Here is a 16,284-nt window from a genome sequence, read left to right on the forward strand (position 1 = left end):
GCCTACATGTCGGATCTGGTAGACCTGCCACTCAGGAACGCTAAAAGCTCATCCCGCACATTCCTTAATCTTCATTTCCCCAGTTGTAAAGGCCTAAAATACAAACTAACGCATGCATCAAACTTCTCTTACCTGAGTACACAGTTATGGAACGCATTGCCGCGCAACTTAAAAACTATTTATGAACTAACTACCTTTCGTAAATCTCTGAAGACTCACCTCTTCAACAAGGCATACAAATAAGGTCAACAACTATAAATGTAATACACCTCCACCTTAACTATTATCAGCACTACTTTTGCTTATATCTGCTTGTTTAAATTTTGATTACCTTATTCTTTATGTAACACTAATTGTTTTTCTTCCAATCTATTATCTACCAATAACGTCACATTGAGCCCGCAAAGAGGTGGGAAAATGTGGGATACAAATGCAATAAATAAATAAAATAATCTCCACACCACATATCCCCATTTGCACATTTATTGAAAAAAGTAACAGTCATAGCCAATGAATTAGTCCACTAAAATAAAGAATGCTTTCATTTGGATGCCTGTATACAGTAATGTAAAAATCAAATATATATGTCTCTATAGTACTCCACCAATATCTTCTTCAGGAATATGAATGAGAAAAAAAGTCAGTTTTACCTCTATTTTCATTCCATCCATTGTGAAGGCTATCAACAAGGGTATCAGATGTGGACACTCATGTTATAGGAAATGGATAGTTTATAGTTTATTAGGACTTACTAGATGGCCCTAGCTGATAAGGCAGAGCAGAGCGGTGTATACGCTAATGCATAAAAACATAAGGTAGGAAAATGAAAAAGGAACTCCATTAATGATAGGAAAGAGCAGTGCTTTTTTTGTAGGAAAAAAGGTACCGGTACTCATTGTGGGTGGGGTCACCTCTATGGCTCCACCCCTATGGTAGCCACAGCCATGGTGCCAATAAATATGCATCATTGAAATTTTGTACCAGTATAGGTGAAAAAAATAACTTGTGATTTTTTATTTTCATTATAAATAATTTCTATAAGCTGTTACAGCTCCAGTATATCCAGTGCAAAATAAGACAGCACATGTAAATTCTCAAATTGGACATATTCCAAACACTAAAATGAAAATAAAATGATATTTTCTACCTTTGTTGTCTGTTCAAGTGTATAGCGCTGCGTACGTCTAGTAGCACTTTAGAAATAAGTAGTATGTATACCCCCACTATGATGTCATGAGTGCTCACTTGAAGGAACAGGCCCTGAAAATGTCACAATGCTTTTCCCCACAAAAAAAAAACTACCAGAGCCATTGTCAAATTAAGGTAAATGTTACAAATTAACGTTTATTAAAAAGCTAACAAACTAACATCCTAATTTTCAAGTAAGTAATTTATAAACTAGTCTTTTAATCCTTTTCTAGATTCAGTTCCAATGTTCATGTAAAAATGACACCAATACTGACATTTGCATTTAAAAATGAAAACTGAGTGTGCACACACACAAAAAAATATGTATTATTTTTTTATTTATTTTTGTTACATTTGTACCCCGCGCTTTCCCACTCATGGCAGGCTCAATGCGGCTTACATGGGGCAACTACACCGGCTCTGTCGCTTTCTTGCGGTGGGTACCTTAAGTTCTCAGCAGCTGGTTCAGTCTCTGGATTCCCTCCTTGGATCTTTAGGGTGTCTTCAGAACCTGCTAACCTTCTCAAAGAAATCCAAAGAAGGAAAACCCTGACTCCCTGTGGGTTCAGCTGAATCAGTGTCTTCTTTGGCAGAAAAGCCGTGTATACTAACTAATTCTGAAAACAAAATATAATTATTTGTCCCTGTGCTAATATCCCCAAAATCCCATAAGGTCTTTTAATGCACACTACACTCTCAACAATACTCCACACAATAATGCAGCACCTGAACCTTCTCACTGTAGAACCCATAAATTCTACAACATGTCAAGTCTCAGATTTTGTCAGTCACTAAGCAGCTTCCAGCACTGCTCCCTATGCAGACCCCAACATTCTAAAGCTGCCTCAAGCTTAAGGTCACTTCAGCTTCAATACAGCACTGGGCATTCTAAACTGTTTTTCAGCTCTGCTTTTCTCTTTCTCCCCAGCAAACCCAGGAAAGCAATCAGAAATTACTAAACAAAAACCCACAGTATTCCCTTAAATTACTCTTCCATGAAAAAGTTTTTTTCCTTTAAAACCAGCCTCTCAAAACACCAGTTCCCTTTTATAATGAAACTATGAAATTAATAACTTTCTCTTTTAATCCCATGTTATATCCCTTAAGAGAACATTGTTTCTCTGAAATCCCAAGCTCTTCAAACTCTTTTCAGAGCTCTGACATCAACTAAAATAAATTTCTGGTTTCCAATGTTTTTCTCATCCCCTGTAAACAGAAGTTTTCTTTCCCCTTTCTCCCTGAAACAGTACCCTTTTCCTCCCAGACTATTAAAAATCCTGAGACTAGATAACCTTTTTTTTATCTCCAAATTCTGCCTAAAACTCAGACTGCAGCCACACTTGCCTCTGTCTCTCTTCAGGTTTTCCAACTGACTCATACAACTGAACTTTTCTGATGACATCACTCATTATACCAGGCTCATGCATTTGGAAGTTCTAAACCCTGCACATGCCACAACTCATTGCACAAACAAACTCTATCTCCTCTTAAAGACAGACATAGTTTCCTAGTCCTTTCTCTAAACCACAGCAGTCACTTTGCCTAGCTGTATTTATTTATTAATTTTACTGAGTTTACAAGTAGTAGTAGTGGTGACTTTGATTTTCTGATCATGTTGGCTCCAGTCTCTGTTTCTGCTGCTGTATATCTGTTCTCTTAACTCCGTTTCCAGGGCTTCATTTCCATTTATTTCTTTACTTTCCTCCTTTCTTCTTCATTTCCTGCCCTATATCCATAAGTAAAAGCTTGGTTCTCCGTGGAATTTACTGGAGGAGGTATTTTCTAGCTTTTGCCTATTTTCTCCATTCATATTCAGTTTTTCTCCCCTCTTCCCTTTCTCTCTTCTCCATCCATGTGCATCTTCTTTTCTCTTTCCTCCCCTCCATCCATGTCCACCATTTCTCCTCGCTCCTCCCCTCTGTCCATGTTCAGCATTTCTCCTTTCTCCCTTGCCCGTCCCTCTATCCTTATCCATCCATGTCCAGCAATTCTCCTCTCTCGCCTGCTCTCCTCTCCATCCATTTCCAGCATTTCTCCACTCCCCCCTGCCCTCCCCTCCATTTCCGATTCTCTCTTCCCTCCCCTCCCATCAATGTCCAGCATGTCTTCTCTAACCCCTTCCCTCCCCTCCCATCCATGTCCAGCGATTCTCCTTCCCCCCGTCCTCTCCTGCCATCCATGTCCAGCGATTCTTTTCTCCCCCTTACTCCCCTGCTATCCATGTCCAGTGATCCTCCCGCCCATCCTTCTCCCGCTGTTTGCCAGCCCCCTTCTCCCATCTGAGACACCCCCACCTTTTTCAGCCCCACTGACCCAGTCCCCACCTGCTTACCCTCAGCTCCCTGGACAGCCCCCTTCTCTCTGCCACCCGGCCCCCTGCAGTTTTAAAATTTCTGAATCGGCAGCACAGTGCCTCATGTCTACAAAACAAGCAGATCGCCTCGGGCCTTCCTTCACTGTCCCGCCCTCACGGAAATAGGAAGTTGCATCAGAGTAGGGTGGGACACAGTGAGGGAAGGCCCAAAGCGATCTGCTTGTTTTGCAGACACAAGGCTTAGCTGCCGATTCAGAGATTTTTAGTAAGCCACTGCTTGAGAGGTAAAAAAAAAGGTGCTGATACGCAGTACTGGTGCGTACCGGCACAAAAAAGCACTGGAAAAGAGTGACATTCATTCCCAAAGAAAGAGAAAACACAACAATAAAGAGTTGACAATGGAGGGGGCATAGAATTAAAAACTGTAAACTCTGTGAGCCGGCATTTCTTGTCAAACTGTCTCTCCAAATGCCTGTCTAAAAAGCCAGGTCTTTAGGTTAGATTTGAATGGATTTCTGATTATTTTTCGCCAGTAAAGGGGTTTAGGGTAGTTTATGTAGATGGCTAGTTATGGGATGGTATTTGTGGATTTATTTGGCATGGTTGTTTAATTTTTAGCGTGGTAATACAGGGTTGGCCTATTCCCCAGTAAGAGTGACAGAGGAATCTAGCTATTCTATACGAGACTATTTTGTATTGAGTATTGTATTTTTTTGTGATAGGAACCACTTTGGGTTCAGATTTGTGAAGTAAGACACTATAAAGGATAATAATGTAAATTATCTAAAAATATTTTTAAAAATAGGTTTTTAAGAACTCGTATTTCATCCTGTTCAATATAGAAAAATGTGTTGAATTGAATGAAAGAAGAGAAAGATGTAGAGGGGCATTTTTGAAAGGACGTCCAAGCCAAAATAGAGACCTCCAAGTCAGAATGGCCCAAGTGGACGTCTATCTCGTACGTATTTTCGATTAGGATACAGCCTATTCGAAAATATGTGAGATGGATGTCCGTTCTCTGTAAACGTCCAGCATGAACATCCAGTTTACAAACTGAAACTTCTAAAATTTTAATGGGGAAAACAAGGGACATTGAACTCTGTATAGCAGCATTCCTAGAAAATGTCCACACAGAGGTCCATGCAGAGAAGAGGGGGGAGGGGGACCTAGTGGTCAGTGCAGTGGACTGTACACCAAGGGACCCAGGTTCAACTCTCACTTTAAATTTTGGTTTTTGGAATTGTGAGCCCTCCAGGAACAGAAAAATACCTACACTACCTGAATGTACACCAAGGACTAAATTCAATAAATGGTGCCTAAAAAAATTGTTGAAAAAAATAGCTCTTAGTGCTATTCTATAAACAGTGTTCAAAGTTAGGTGTCATTTATAGAATAGCGCTTAGCCCCTGGTACTGCAACTACTTTTAGGCATGACCATTACACCAACAAAACCTTGGTGTAAATCCCTGCACCTGTAGGCACAGATCCCCTTTATTCTATAACAGTGCACATAAAATGTGCCCATAACCCTCCCAGGGTCGTGCCCTCTTTTTGAATCCACACATAAAATTTATGCACATAAATTTTAATTATTAATGCCAATTAGCACTGTTGATTGTTAGGGCCCAGTTATCAGTGCTGATTGGCTCATTATTCAATAAAATTGCACGCATAAATATGGCATGCACCCAAATTTGCATGCAAACATTTTTGCACCATTTATAGAATTCTGGGGCAATTCAGTAGCCTTCAGGCTGGCAGGTGACTTATATATTTAAGTACAGTAGGTATTTTTCTGTTTTTGGAGGGCGCACAGTTAAAAAAAAATTTAAGTTGGTTCCTTTCGTTAACAGTCCACTCTGCACTAACCACTTTTGCTCTGTTAAAAATGCCTATAATACCTGAAGCTGTCTTAGAATATGGTATCCCCTTCTGGTTTCACTTTCAGGGGAGATGGAGGGGAGACATCAACTACTCCAGTGGACAACTGCTCAATCAAAGTACCTTTCTGTAACCTCGATGTTTCTGAAACAGGTCTAAATAAGGACGTCCTTTTTAGACACTGATGTGTTTCCTTTTCCGTATTCGCTATTGGACATTCAGATTTCAGGCCCTCCCTGGTCCCTTCCAAAACATGCCCAGAATATGCCCCCATGCTATTTGGACATACTGTACTGCAGTGTTAGACGTCCCTATTCAGCCCTTTGTAAAATTGAGATTTGAACATTTCAAGCACATGGATGTCCATTTTGGCCTTTTGAGAAGTCTATATACTTTATAGATGAGTGCCATATTATTGCATGCAGAGTAAGAATGGTATGAAATTTGAAAGAAGGAGAAATTGGTTATATTTTCCCATAACACAAAATTGCCCATTTATTTTGAACAAATGCACTGTCACTATCATGGTTTCATATTTGTAAATATGTCTGCAAGTCTTCATGTGCCCTGTTCTATGATATTTTCTTGTGATATTATTTACGTGTTATATGATGAGCGCTCTTTCAAATAGAATCACAATTTGGTTCTGAAATGTAAGAAAGTTGACATTAACCTCTTCAGTAATAAAATTATATTTATCCATGCTAGGTGTTCCAGTGTTAGAAGATCAGCCTGAAGCACATGTTTCATCTACTTCACCTTGTATAATAACTCACATATCAGATGAGCCAGACAAAGCAATGTCAGCAATATTGATGAAACCAGATGCCACAGAGACACCAATCGACTGTGAATCAAATGCAAGAGAACCCCCAATCCAGCCTACACGTGAGCATAAGACAGAAGACATCCTTACTGACAATGATGTGGTTAAAAAGTTGGCAAACATTTCCCAGTCTCTGTATGACATTCTAGGAACTGGCACTTCTTTTGAGCCCTGGGCCAGTGAAAATTCAGTCTTTATTACAGAGCGTTTCAAAAATCAAAAAATCAATGTGGGGTCACACAAAAAAGACTTGAACAGTATTTGCCTACAGTGTAAAACAATTCCACCCAAAGAGGCTAATGAACTTGGTAAGCATTGTTATAATGCAGAGAACTTCAGCGAGGACCCGGACTATTCAGATGGTGAGGTTGCTGTTGCTCTGATAGATAGTTCTCTCCCTGGTGAGCAACTTAAACCAATCAAAATAGTTTTCAGTATGAGTGGCTCCCCAAACAGCAGGACTGATTTAGAAGGTCTTTTCCATGTGAATTCATTGGGTGCTGAGAGACAGTGTTTAAATCCAGACCCTGAGAAATTGACAGAAGATCTACATAGCCGGCAGCAAATCAACCAGATCCTCTTTCCAAATGCTCGTTCCCACTCTATGATAACTTTTCAATTAGCTGATGTCACAAGAGCTGAAAACTACTCAGAAGAAAGTGAGCATAAAAGAAATCTAGAACTCCTAAACAAAAATGCATCTTCCAGTTGGTGCTTTGATCATGAATCAGGTGATCTGCAGAACAGGGGGAAGGAAACTAAAAAAGAAAGCAACATTGCAAAGTTTAACTCTTTAGCTACCAATTTAGTTCACAAAACAGATGTAGAGAACACCTCTGATAGTGTACTAGTCATGACATTAAATTCTAAAGAAGAGCAACCACATTCAGATCAACTGACTTGCAATACATCCCATGAAAAAAGACAAATCAGAGTATTGAGTGTGGACAGTGGCACCGATGCTATATTAACTCAAAATTCCACACAGATGGTCAATGATAAGGGAAGGATATTGCCAACTTCCAAATCACACCTAGATGCTAAAGAAGGACATGTGCCTAATGAATCCAATTTTATAGAGTTTATCTCCCTTCTAGAATCCATTAATCCTTCAAGGGTGATGGCATCTAATCAGTCTGATATGGTAGAGTCAGAAAAAGAGGATGGAATTGGTAGAGGTAATTTTATAAAAATGTTAAAACAATGAACATCAGGGTTTGAACCATCACATGCATTGTTAAGGCAAGAACCTTGGCCTCATTATGGAGGTCTTTTACAAAGCCACAGTAGCATTTTTAGCTCGCGGTAGAAATCAGCTGGTGGTAATCTCCAAGACACCAATTATATTCCTATCGGCGTCTTGGCATTTACCGCCAGATGATTTCTACCATGAGCTAAAAATGCTACCATGGCTTAGTAAAAGACCCCCTATGGTTCATATTTAACTATATGCTTTCCTTTCAAGAGACATTCTTGTCTCTGGGCAGACTTATAGGGTCTGTGCCAGAGCCGGAGGCGGGGATAGTGCTGGGCAGACTTATATAGTCTGTGCCCTGAAAAAGACAGGTACAAATCAAGGTAAGGTATACACAAAAAGTAGTACATATGAGTTTATTTTGTTGGGCAGACTGGATGGACCGTGCAGGTCTTTTTCTGCCGTCATCTACTATGTTACTATCCACCTTATAATTGAAAGAGAAAAACGCCTAGATTTCGACCCAAATCGGGAGATAGACGTTTATCTCCCAAAAACGAATAAATCGGTATAATGGAAAGCCGATTTTGGACGTTTTCAACTGCACTCCATTGCGGAATCGTACAAAGTTGACGGGGGCATGTCGGAGGCGTGGCGAAGGTGGAACTGGGGCGTGGTTATCGGCCGAGGAGAGATGGGCGCCTTTCGCCGATAATGGAAAAAAAGTATGCGTTTGTAGCTAGAATTTAGGACACTTTTCCTGGACCCTGTTTTTTCATGAATAAGGCCCCAAAAAGTGCCCTAAATGACCAGATTACCCCCAGAGAGAATCGGGGATGACCTCCCCTGACTCCCCCAGTGGTCACTAACCCCCTCCCACCACAAAAAATGATGTTTCACAACTTTTTATTTTCACCCTCAAATGTCATACCCACCTCCCTGGCAGCAGTATGCAGGTCCCTGGAGCAGTTGTTAGGGGGTGCAGTGGACTTCAGGCAGGTGGACCCAGGCCCATCCCCCCCCTACCTGTTACAATTGTGCTGCTTAATGCTTAGTCGTCCAACCCCCCCAAACCCACTGTACCCACATGTAGGTGCCCCCCTTCACACCTTAGGGCTATAGTAATGGTGTAGACTTGTGGGCAGAGGGTTTTGAGGGGGATTTGAGGGGCTCAACACACAAGGGAAGGGTGCTATGCACCTGGGAGCTCTTTTACCTTTTTTTTTGTTTTTGTAAAAGTGCCCCCTAGGGTGCCCGGTTGGTGTCCTGGCCCCCTCCCACGAACAAATGCCTTGGATTTATTCGTTTTTGAGCTGGGTGCTTTCATTTTCCATTATCACTGAAAAACAAAAACGCCCAGCTCACAAATTGTTGAATAAAACATGGACGTCTATTTTTTTGGAAAATACGGTTCGGTCCGCCCCTTCACGGACCCGTTCTCGTAGATAAACGCCCATGGAGATAGACGTTTTCGTTCGATTATGCCCCTCCACGTCTCAGTCTCCTTTGTGGAACATTAAGGGGATGGTGTTCTACTTTGCACATTTCATTACATTAAGCTGGTAAGGATGTTTTGTTGAATTCCAGGCAAATGTTTGGTTGCAATATGGGACGTAACTCTTAGAGATACCTAGAGTAATAAATTAAAGTTTTTAGACTGTTGTGTCTACTTTGTAAAAAAAAGAATGAAAAAGACAAGTGCAAGCAACAATATTTATCGTATTGTAATAATAATCTTGTCTGGGTAGAGTATTGTGGTTTGATACCTTGTCTAGATTTAATGGAATTGGACACTCATCCCCTCATTTCATAACAGGGTGCCTAAAGTTAGGCACCATTTGTGTGCATATGTTCTATAATACTAGCAAATACACACATAGGCGCCCGGTATAAGAGGCTTGGGGAGGCTAAGCCTCCCCAGCCAGAAGTGCAGCAAGGGCGGGGTGGTGTGGGGGGACTGTGCGATCCCCGTCTAGTGCGGTATCGCTTCTCCCCCGCCGCTCCTGTCATGTCGGCTTTCATCTTCGAGGCTTCCGATCTTTGCCCCCCCCCCCCCCCCCGTCTGGTGCGGTGTCGCTTCTCCCCCTCCGCTCCTGTACGTCGTCTTTCAACTTCGAGGCTTCCTTCCGGTAGCAGCAGCAGCAATGATGTAAGCGCTGCTTTCAGCCTGCCCCGGAAGCACTCTCTGTACAGCTTCCCGCGTAGGAGGGATGCTGTCTAGAGAAGGCTTCTGGGGCAGGCTGAAAGCAGCGCTTACATCATTGCTGCTGCTACCGCTACCAGAAGAAAGCCTCAAAGTTGAAAGACGACGTACAGAAGCGGAGGGGGAGATCGATACTGCACTAGTCCGGTTGGTGGGTGGGGGTGGGAAGCGATGCCAGCCAGCTGCCAGACCAAAGGGAAAGGGGGGTGGAGAGAGGAGGATGTGAGATGCCACATTTAAAGGGAAGAGGGAGGAAGGAAAGCAATGGCAGGGCATGGGAAAAAGGAGGGGGTGGAGAAAGGAGTGAGAGTGATGGAAGCAAGAAGGGGAGGCAAGAGAAAGGTGGGATGCATGAAGGAGAGGAGAGATGCATGAAGACGCTGGAGGAGAGAGAAAGAGAAAGTGGAAAAGTGCAGGGGAGAGTCAGGGACATGCCAAAGAGCAGGTGAGAGCCAGAGAGAGAGATGGGGAGAGAAAAAGGGGACATGGAAAAGAGCAGGGGAGAGCCAGAGAGAAAATGCTGGATGGAAGAGGGGTACAGAGAGAGAGATTAGTGGAAAGATGGGGAGAGAAAGAAGGGACATGGGCAGGAGAGAGAGACAGAAGCTACTGGGGGAGACCCTAGCTGTCAGACGGAGAAATGCTGAATGAAAGGAGGGAGAAAGAGGGAAAATGCGGGAAGGAGGGGGCAAAAAGAGGGAAGACACTGGACTTAAGGGTAGGGAGTGAAATAGGAAAGACACTGGAAGGATGGGGATAGAGAGGACATGCTGAATGGAAAAGGGTCGAGAGAGAGAACTGTTTAGAAGGAAGGGGAGATAGAGGGAGACAATGGATGGAAGGAGAGGGAGACAATAGACAAAAGGATTGGGAGAGGTAATGGGTAGAAGGATGGAGAGAGAAAGAGGGATGACACTGGATGGAAGGGTAGAAGAGAAAGAGGGAAGGTGCTGGACATGGATGGACGGAGGGGAAGGAAGAGAGGAGAAATCTGGACATGGATGTAGTGGAGGGCAGGGAAGACAGGAGAAATGTTGGATAAGGATGGAGGGAAGAAAAGACAAAGGAAGGAGATGTACACGGATGGAGTGGAAGGGAGAGAGGATAAATGCTGGACATGGATGGAGGGAAGGAAAGACAGGAAGTACATGCACATGGGGAGGGGAGAAATGCTGGATATGGATGGAGGACAAATTGCTGAATTTAAGGGCTGGATTGGAACACTTTGAGGGCAGATGCTGAAACTGCAGAAAGGATAGCGACAGGGCTACAGGTGGTAGACAGGACGCATAAGGACACAGGAGGATGGTGGACATGTTGAGAGAAAAAATATCAAATGGAAAGAAGACACTGGGACCAAAGCGAATAGAAAAACTAAATGATCAGACAACAAAGGTAGAAAAAAGTATTTTATTCAGAATTTATTAACTGGAATATGTCAGCTTTTGGAAATGTGCATCTGTGATATTTTGCATGTAAGTTTCAATTTTTCTAGTATTGCTGCATGCTGAGTCTGACTTCTTGAGGTAACTTTCCAGTTTTGCCTTCATATCTGTTGTGTCATGTGTTTTTCATGTGTAATCAAGGTGCAGTATTCTACTAGTGTGTAGTGTTTACAGCCCTTTTTGGTTTGTTTTTTTTGTTTCACTTGGTTGTGTACTGGTGTTTTAGAGCCCAGAGTAATTACAGTGCTGCCTTTCCATGCATAAGGTTGTAGCTCGTCCTGTCCTTGGAATTAGTGCTGTTATGGTTTGCTAAGGTTATGAGTGTGTTTTTGCACAAGTTTGTGTATAGTGTTTTGCAGTGGAGAGATTGTGTATTGGCTTTACTGAGGTGGCACCAAAACATTGGAAAGGGTTTTAGAGCCTAAATCATGACACACTACCTCTTGAAGGATCTACATATAGTCGTTAATAAAAGGAGCTCATTGTGAACACTATCCACCCTAAAAGGGTGTTTTGTGGCTCTACATGAGAATTGTGATATTATGATCCCTTGTTTCATATAGTCTGCATTTTCCATATGGGTGGTATATTGGTGTATTAGGGTCTGCCTAGTGTTATGGTACAGTAAGGTTCTGAGTGTGTTTTTGCACAAATTTGTGCATAGTGTTTTACAGTTGAGCGATTGTGGTTAGTATATGCTTTGAGCAACCACTTTATTCTTGGACATATGATACATATCTAATATCTAAATTTAATAAAAGGTATTAATTGTGACTATTTTAGTTTTACTTATTTTTTTTCTGCTAATTGTGGCTATAAGCTCCGCCCCTGGCTCCACCCCTAACCCCGCCCCCTTTAGCCTCCCCAAACAGTTGGGCCACCGACCGCCTATGAATACACATATATAATGGGTGCTCATATATGTAAGTATGAGACGCATATTCTGCGGTATGCTATAATATACATACTACCATCAGCGTACATAAGTACATAAGTATTGCCATACTGGGAAAGACCAAAGGCCCATCAAGCCCAGCATCCTGTTTCCAACAGTGGCCAATCCAGGTCACAAATAACTGGCAAGATCCCAAAAAAGTTCAAAACATTCTATACTGCTTATCCCAGAAATAGTGGATTTTCCCGAAGTCCATTTAATAATTGTCAGTGGACTTTTTCTTTAGGAAGTCATCCAAACCTTTTTAAAACTCCACTAAGCTAACCGCCTTTACCACATTCTCTGGCAACGAATTCCAGAGTTTAATTACACGTTGAGTGAAGAAACCTTTTCTACGATCGTTTTAAATTTACTACATTGTAGCTTCATCGCATGCCCCCTAGTCCTAGTATTTTTGGAAAGCATAAACAGACGCTTCACATCTACCCGTTCAACTCCACTCATTATTTTATACACCTCTATCATATCTCCCCTCAGCCTCCTTTTCTCCAAGCTGAAGATCCCTAGCCGCTTTAGTCTTTCCTCATAGGGAAGTCATCCCATCCCCTTTATCATTTTCGTCGCCCTTCTCTGTACCTTTTCTAATTCCACTGTATCTTTTTTGAGATGCGTCGACCAGAATTGAACACAATATTCGAGGTGTGGTCGCACCATGGAGCGATACAAAGGCATTATAACATCCTCATTTTTGTTTTCCATTCCTTTCCTAATAATACCTAACATCCTATTTCCTTTCTTAGCCACAGCGGCACACTGAGCAGAAGGTTTCAAAGTATCATCAACGACGACACCTAGAGCCCTTTCTTGGTCCGTGACTCCTAACATGGAACCTTGCATGACGTAGCTATAATTCGGGTTCCTCTTTCCCACATGCATCATTTTGCAGTTGCTCACATTAAACGTCATCTGCCATTTAGATGCCCAGTCTCCCAGTCTCGTAAGGTCCTCTTGTAATTTTTCACAATCCTCCCGCGATTTAATGACTTTGAATAACTTTGTGTCACCAGCAAATTTAATTACCTCACTGGTTACTCCCATCTCTAGCCAGCTTATTTTCGAAAGAGAAAGATGCCTATATTTTGACCCAAATCGGGAGATGGGCGTCTTTCTCCCGTGGGCGCCCAAATCGGTATAATCGAAAGCCGATTTTGGGCATCTTCAACTGCAATCTGTCGCAGAAACGGCCAAAGTTGATGGGGGTGTGTCGGAGGCGTGGTGAAGGCGGGACTGGGGCGTGTTTATCGGCCGAGGAGAGATGGGCATCCTCGGCCGATAATCGAAAAAAGAAAGGCGTTTTAGCGCGAATTTGGGTCACTTTTTTGGACCCTTTTTTTCACGAACAAGTCCCAAAAAGTGCCCTAAATGACCAGATGACCACATGAGGGAATTGGGGATGACCACCCCTGACTCCCCCAGTGGTCACTAACCCCCTCCCATCCAAAACAAACAACTTTAAAAACTTTTTTTTCCCAGCCTGTATGCCAGCCTTAAATGTCATACCCAGCTCCATCACAGCAGTATGCAGGTCCCTGGAGCAGTTGTTAGTGGGTGCAATGGACTTCAGGCAGGTGGACCCAGGCCCATCCCCCCCTACCTGTCACACTTGTGGTTGTAAATGGGAGTGCTCCAAACCGCCCCCAAAACCCACTGTACCCACATCTAGGTGCCCCCCTTCAGCCATAAGTGCTATGGTAATGGTGTAGAGTTGTGGGGAGTGGGTTTTGGGGGGATTTGCGGGGCTCAGCACCCAAGGGAAGGGAGCTATGGACTTCAAAGGTAGTTAACATTATTTTAATTGTTACAAGTGCCCCCTAGAGTGCCCGGTTGGTGTCCTGGCATGTGAGGGGGACCAGTGCACTACGAATCCTGGCCCCTCCCACGACCCAATGCCTTGGATTTGTTTGTTTTTGAGCTGGGCGCCTTCGGTTTCCATTATCGCTGAAAAACGAAACCGCCCAGCTCAAATCCGCACAAATCCGATGCATTTGGCTGGCACAAACCATCGGAAAAAAGATGGACGCCCATTTTTTTTTTGAAAATACGGTTTGTCCTGCCCCTTCATGTACTCGTTCTCGGAGATAGACGCCCATGGAGATGGATGTTCGCGTTCGATTATGCCCCTCCACGTCATTTTAAACATGTTAAAAAGCAGCGGTCCCTGCAAAGACCCCTGGGGAACCCCACTAACTACCCATCTCCATTGAGAATACTGACCATTTAACCCTACTTTCTGTTTTCTATCTTTTAACCAGTTTTTAATCCACAATACGACACTACCTCCTATCCTATGACTCTCCAATTTCCTCTGGAGTCTTTCATGAGGTACTTTGTGAAACGCCTTCTGAAAATCCAGATACACAATATCAACTGGCTCACCTTTATCCACGTTTGTTCACCCCTTCAAAGAAATGTAGTAGACTGGTGAGGCAAGATTTCCCTTCACTAAATCCATGCTTTTCAATATGCTCTGTAATTTTGTTCTTCATAATAGTCTCTATCATTTTGCCCGGCACCGACGTCAGGCTCACCGGTGTTTGGAAGAGGCCTCGGATACCAAATAGCAATGGACATCTCTATATGCGCCAACATTTCAAAATGATTGGGGGTACCAAGGAGAATACAGATTACCCCCTCCCTGGCCACAATGAAGGAACTGGCTCCTATGGACATTTCTGCTTGCCTTTTGTTTTTCCATAGGAAACAATACATGTAGAGTTGAAAATGTATGTTCTTTGTATGGCAATACTTATGTACTTGTTATTTCCCGACTTAAAAACACCCTTGAGAATACCTCCCCTTCCTTCAGGCCACAGCTAGACTCGGTTTCTAGGTCGTCTATCTTTTCCCTCTACCAGATCAGGGCAATTAAGCCCTTCATCTCTTTCAGTCATCTGCATACCTTTGATCCTGGACTACTTCAACATCCTTTATAATTATAATTTCCCGGATCTCTTCTGGAAACTTTTATAAAAATTGGTGTTACATTGGCCATCCTCCAATCTTCCGGTATCATGCGCGATTTTAAGGATAAATTAAATATTACTAGCAATAGCTCCGCAAGTTCATTTTTCAGTTCTATCAGTACTCTGGGATGAATACCATCCGGTCCAGGAGATTTGCTGCTCTTCAGTTTGTAGAACTGCCCCATTACATCCTCCAGGTTTATAGAGAATTCATTAAGTTTCTCCAACTCGTCAGCTTCGAATACCATTTCCGGCACCGGTATCCCACCCAAATCTTCCTCGGTGAAGACCGAAGCAAAGAATTCATTTAATCTCTCTGCTATGGCTTTGTCTTCCCTGATCGCCCCTTTTACTCCTCGGTCACCTAGCGGTCCAACCGATTCTTTTGCCGGCTTCCTGCTTTTAATATACCTACAAAGATTTTTACTATGTGTTCAGCCTCCAATGCAGTCTTTTATTCGAAATCCCTCTTGGCCTTCCTTATCAGCGCTTTGCATTTGACTTGACATTCCTTATGTTGTTTCTTATTATTTTCAGTTGGTTCCTTCTTCCATTTTCTGAAGGATTTTCTTATAGTTCTGATAGCTTCCTTCACCTCACTTTTTAGCTATGCCGGCTGTCGTTTGGTCTTCTGTCCTCCTTTTTTAATACGCGGAATACCAGGATGGTATTTTTGAACAGCATCCATGCCTTATGTAAATTTTTGACCCTCGCAGCCGGTTCTCGAAGTTTTTTTTTTCACCGTTCTTCTCATTTTATCATAGTCTCCTTTTTTAAAGTTAAATGCTAATGTATTTGATTTCTTTGTATACTTACTTCAAAGCTACTATCAAATCCGATCGTATTATGATCACTGTTATTAAGCGGCCCCATCACCATTACATCCCGCACCAGATCATGCACTCCACTAAGGACTAGGTCTAGAATTTTTTCTTCTCTCGTTGGCTCCTGTACCAGCTGCTCCATAAAGCAGTCCTTGATTGATTTATTAAGAATAAAATTGCAGAGCATATACAAAAACATGGACTGATGAGACAAAGTCAGCACGGATTTAGTGAAGGGAAGTCTTGCCTCACCAATCTAATGCATTTTTTTGAGGGGGTAAGCAAACATGTGGACAATGGGGAGCCGGTTGATATTGTATATCTGGATTTTCAGAAGGCGTTTGACAAAGTGCCGCACGAAAGACTCCTGAAGAAATTGCAGAGTCATGGAATCGGAGGTAGGGTATTATTATGGATTAAGAACTGGTTGAAAGATAGGAAGCAGAGAGTAGGATTGCGTGGCCAGTATTCTCAGTGGAGGAGGGTAGTT

The 16,284-nt window shown here is 42.6% G+C and overlaps 1 protein-coding gene across 1 annotated transcript in view; it reads left to right on the forward strand.

The window, feature by feature from the left end:
• Positions 1-16,284, forward strand: part of PCNX2 (pecanex 2) — a 1,017,260-nt gene that overhangs the window by 238,157 nt on the left and 762,819 nt on the right. Inside the window, exon 5 of the mRNA XM_030194986.1 lies at positions 6,092-7,387. Within this exon, the coding sequence (XP_030050846.1) occupies positions 6,092-7,387 (1,296 nt within the window). The remainder of the gene's footprint in view (positions 1-6,091; positions 7,388-16,284) is intronic.

Source organism: Microcaecilia unicolor, chromosome 3, assembly GCF_901765095.1.
Source record: "Microcaecilia unicolor chromosome 3, aMicUni1.1, whole genome shotgun sequence".
NCBI classification, from domain to species: Eukaryota; Metazoa; Chordata; class Amphibia; order Gymnophiona; family Siphonopidae; genus Microcaecilia; species Microcaecilia unicolor.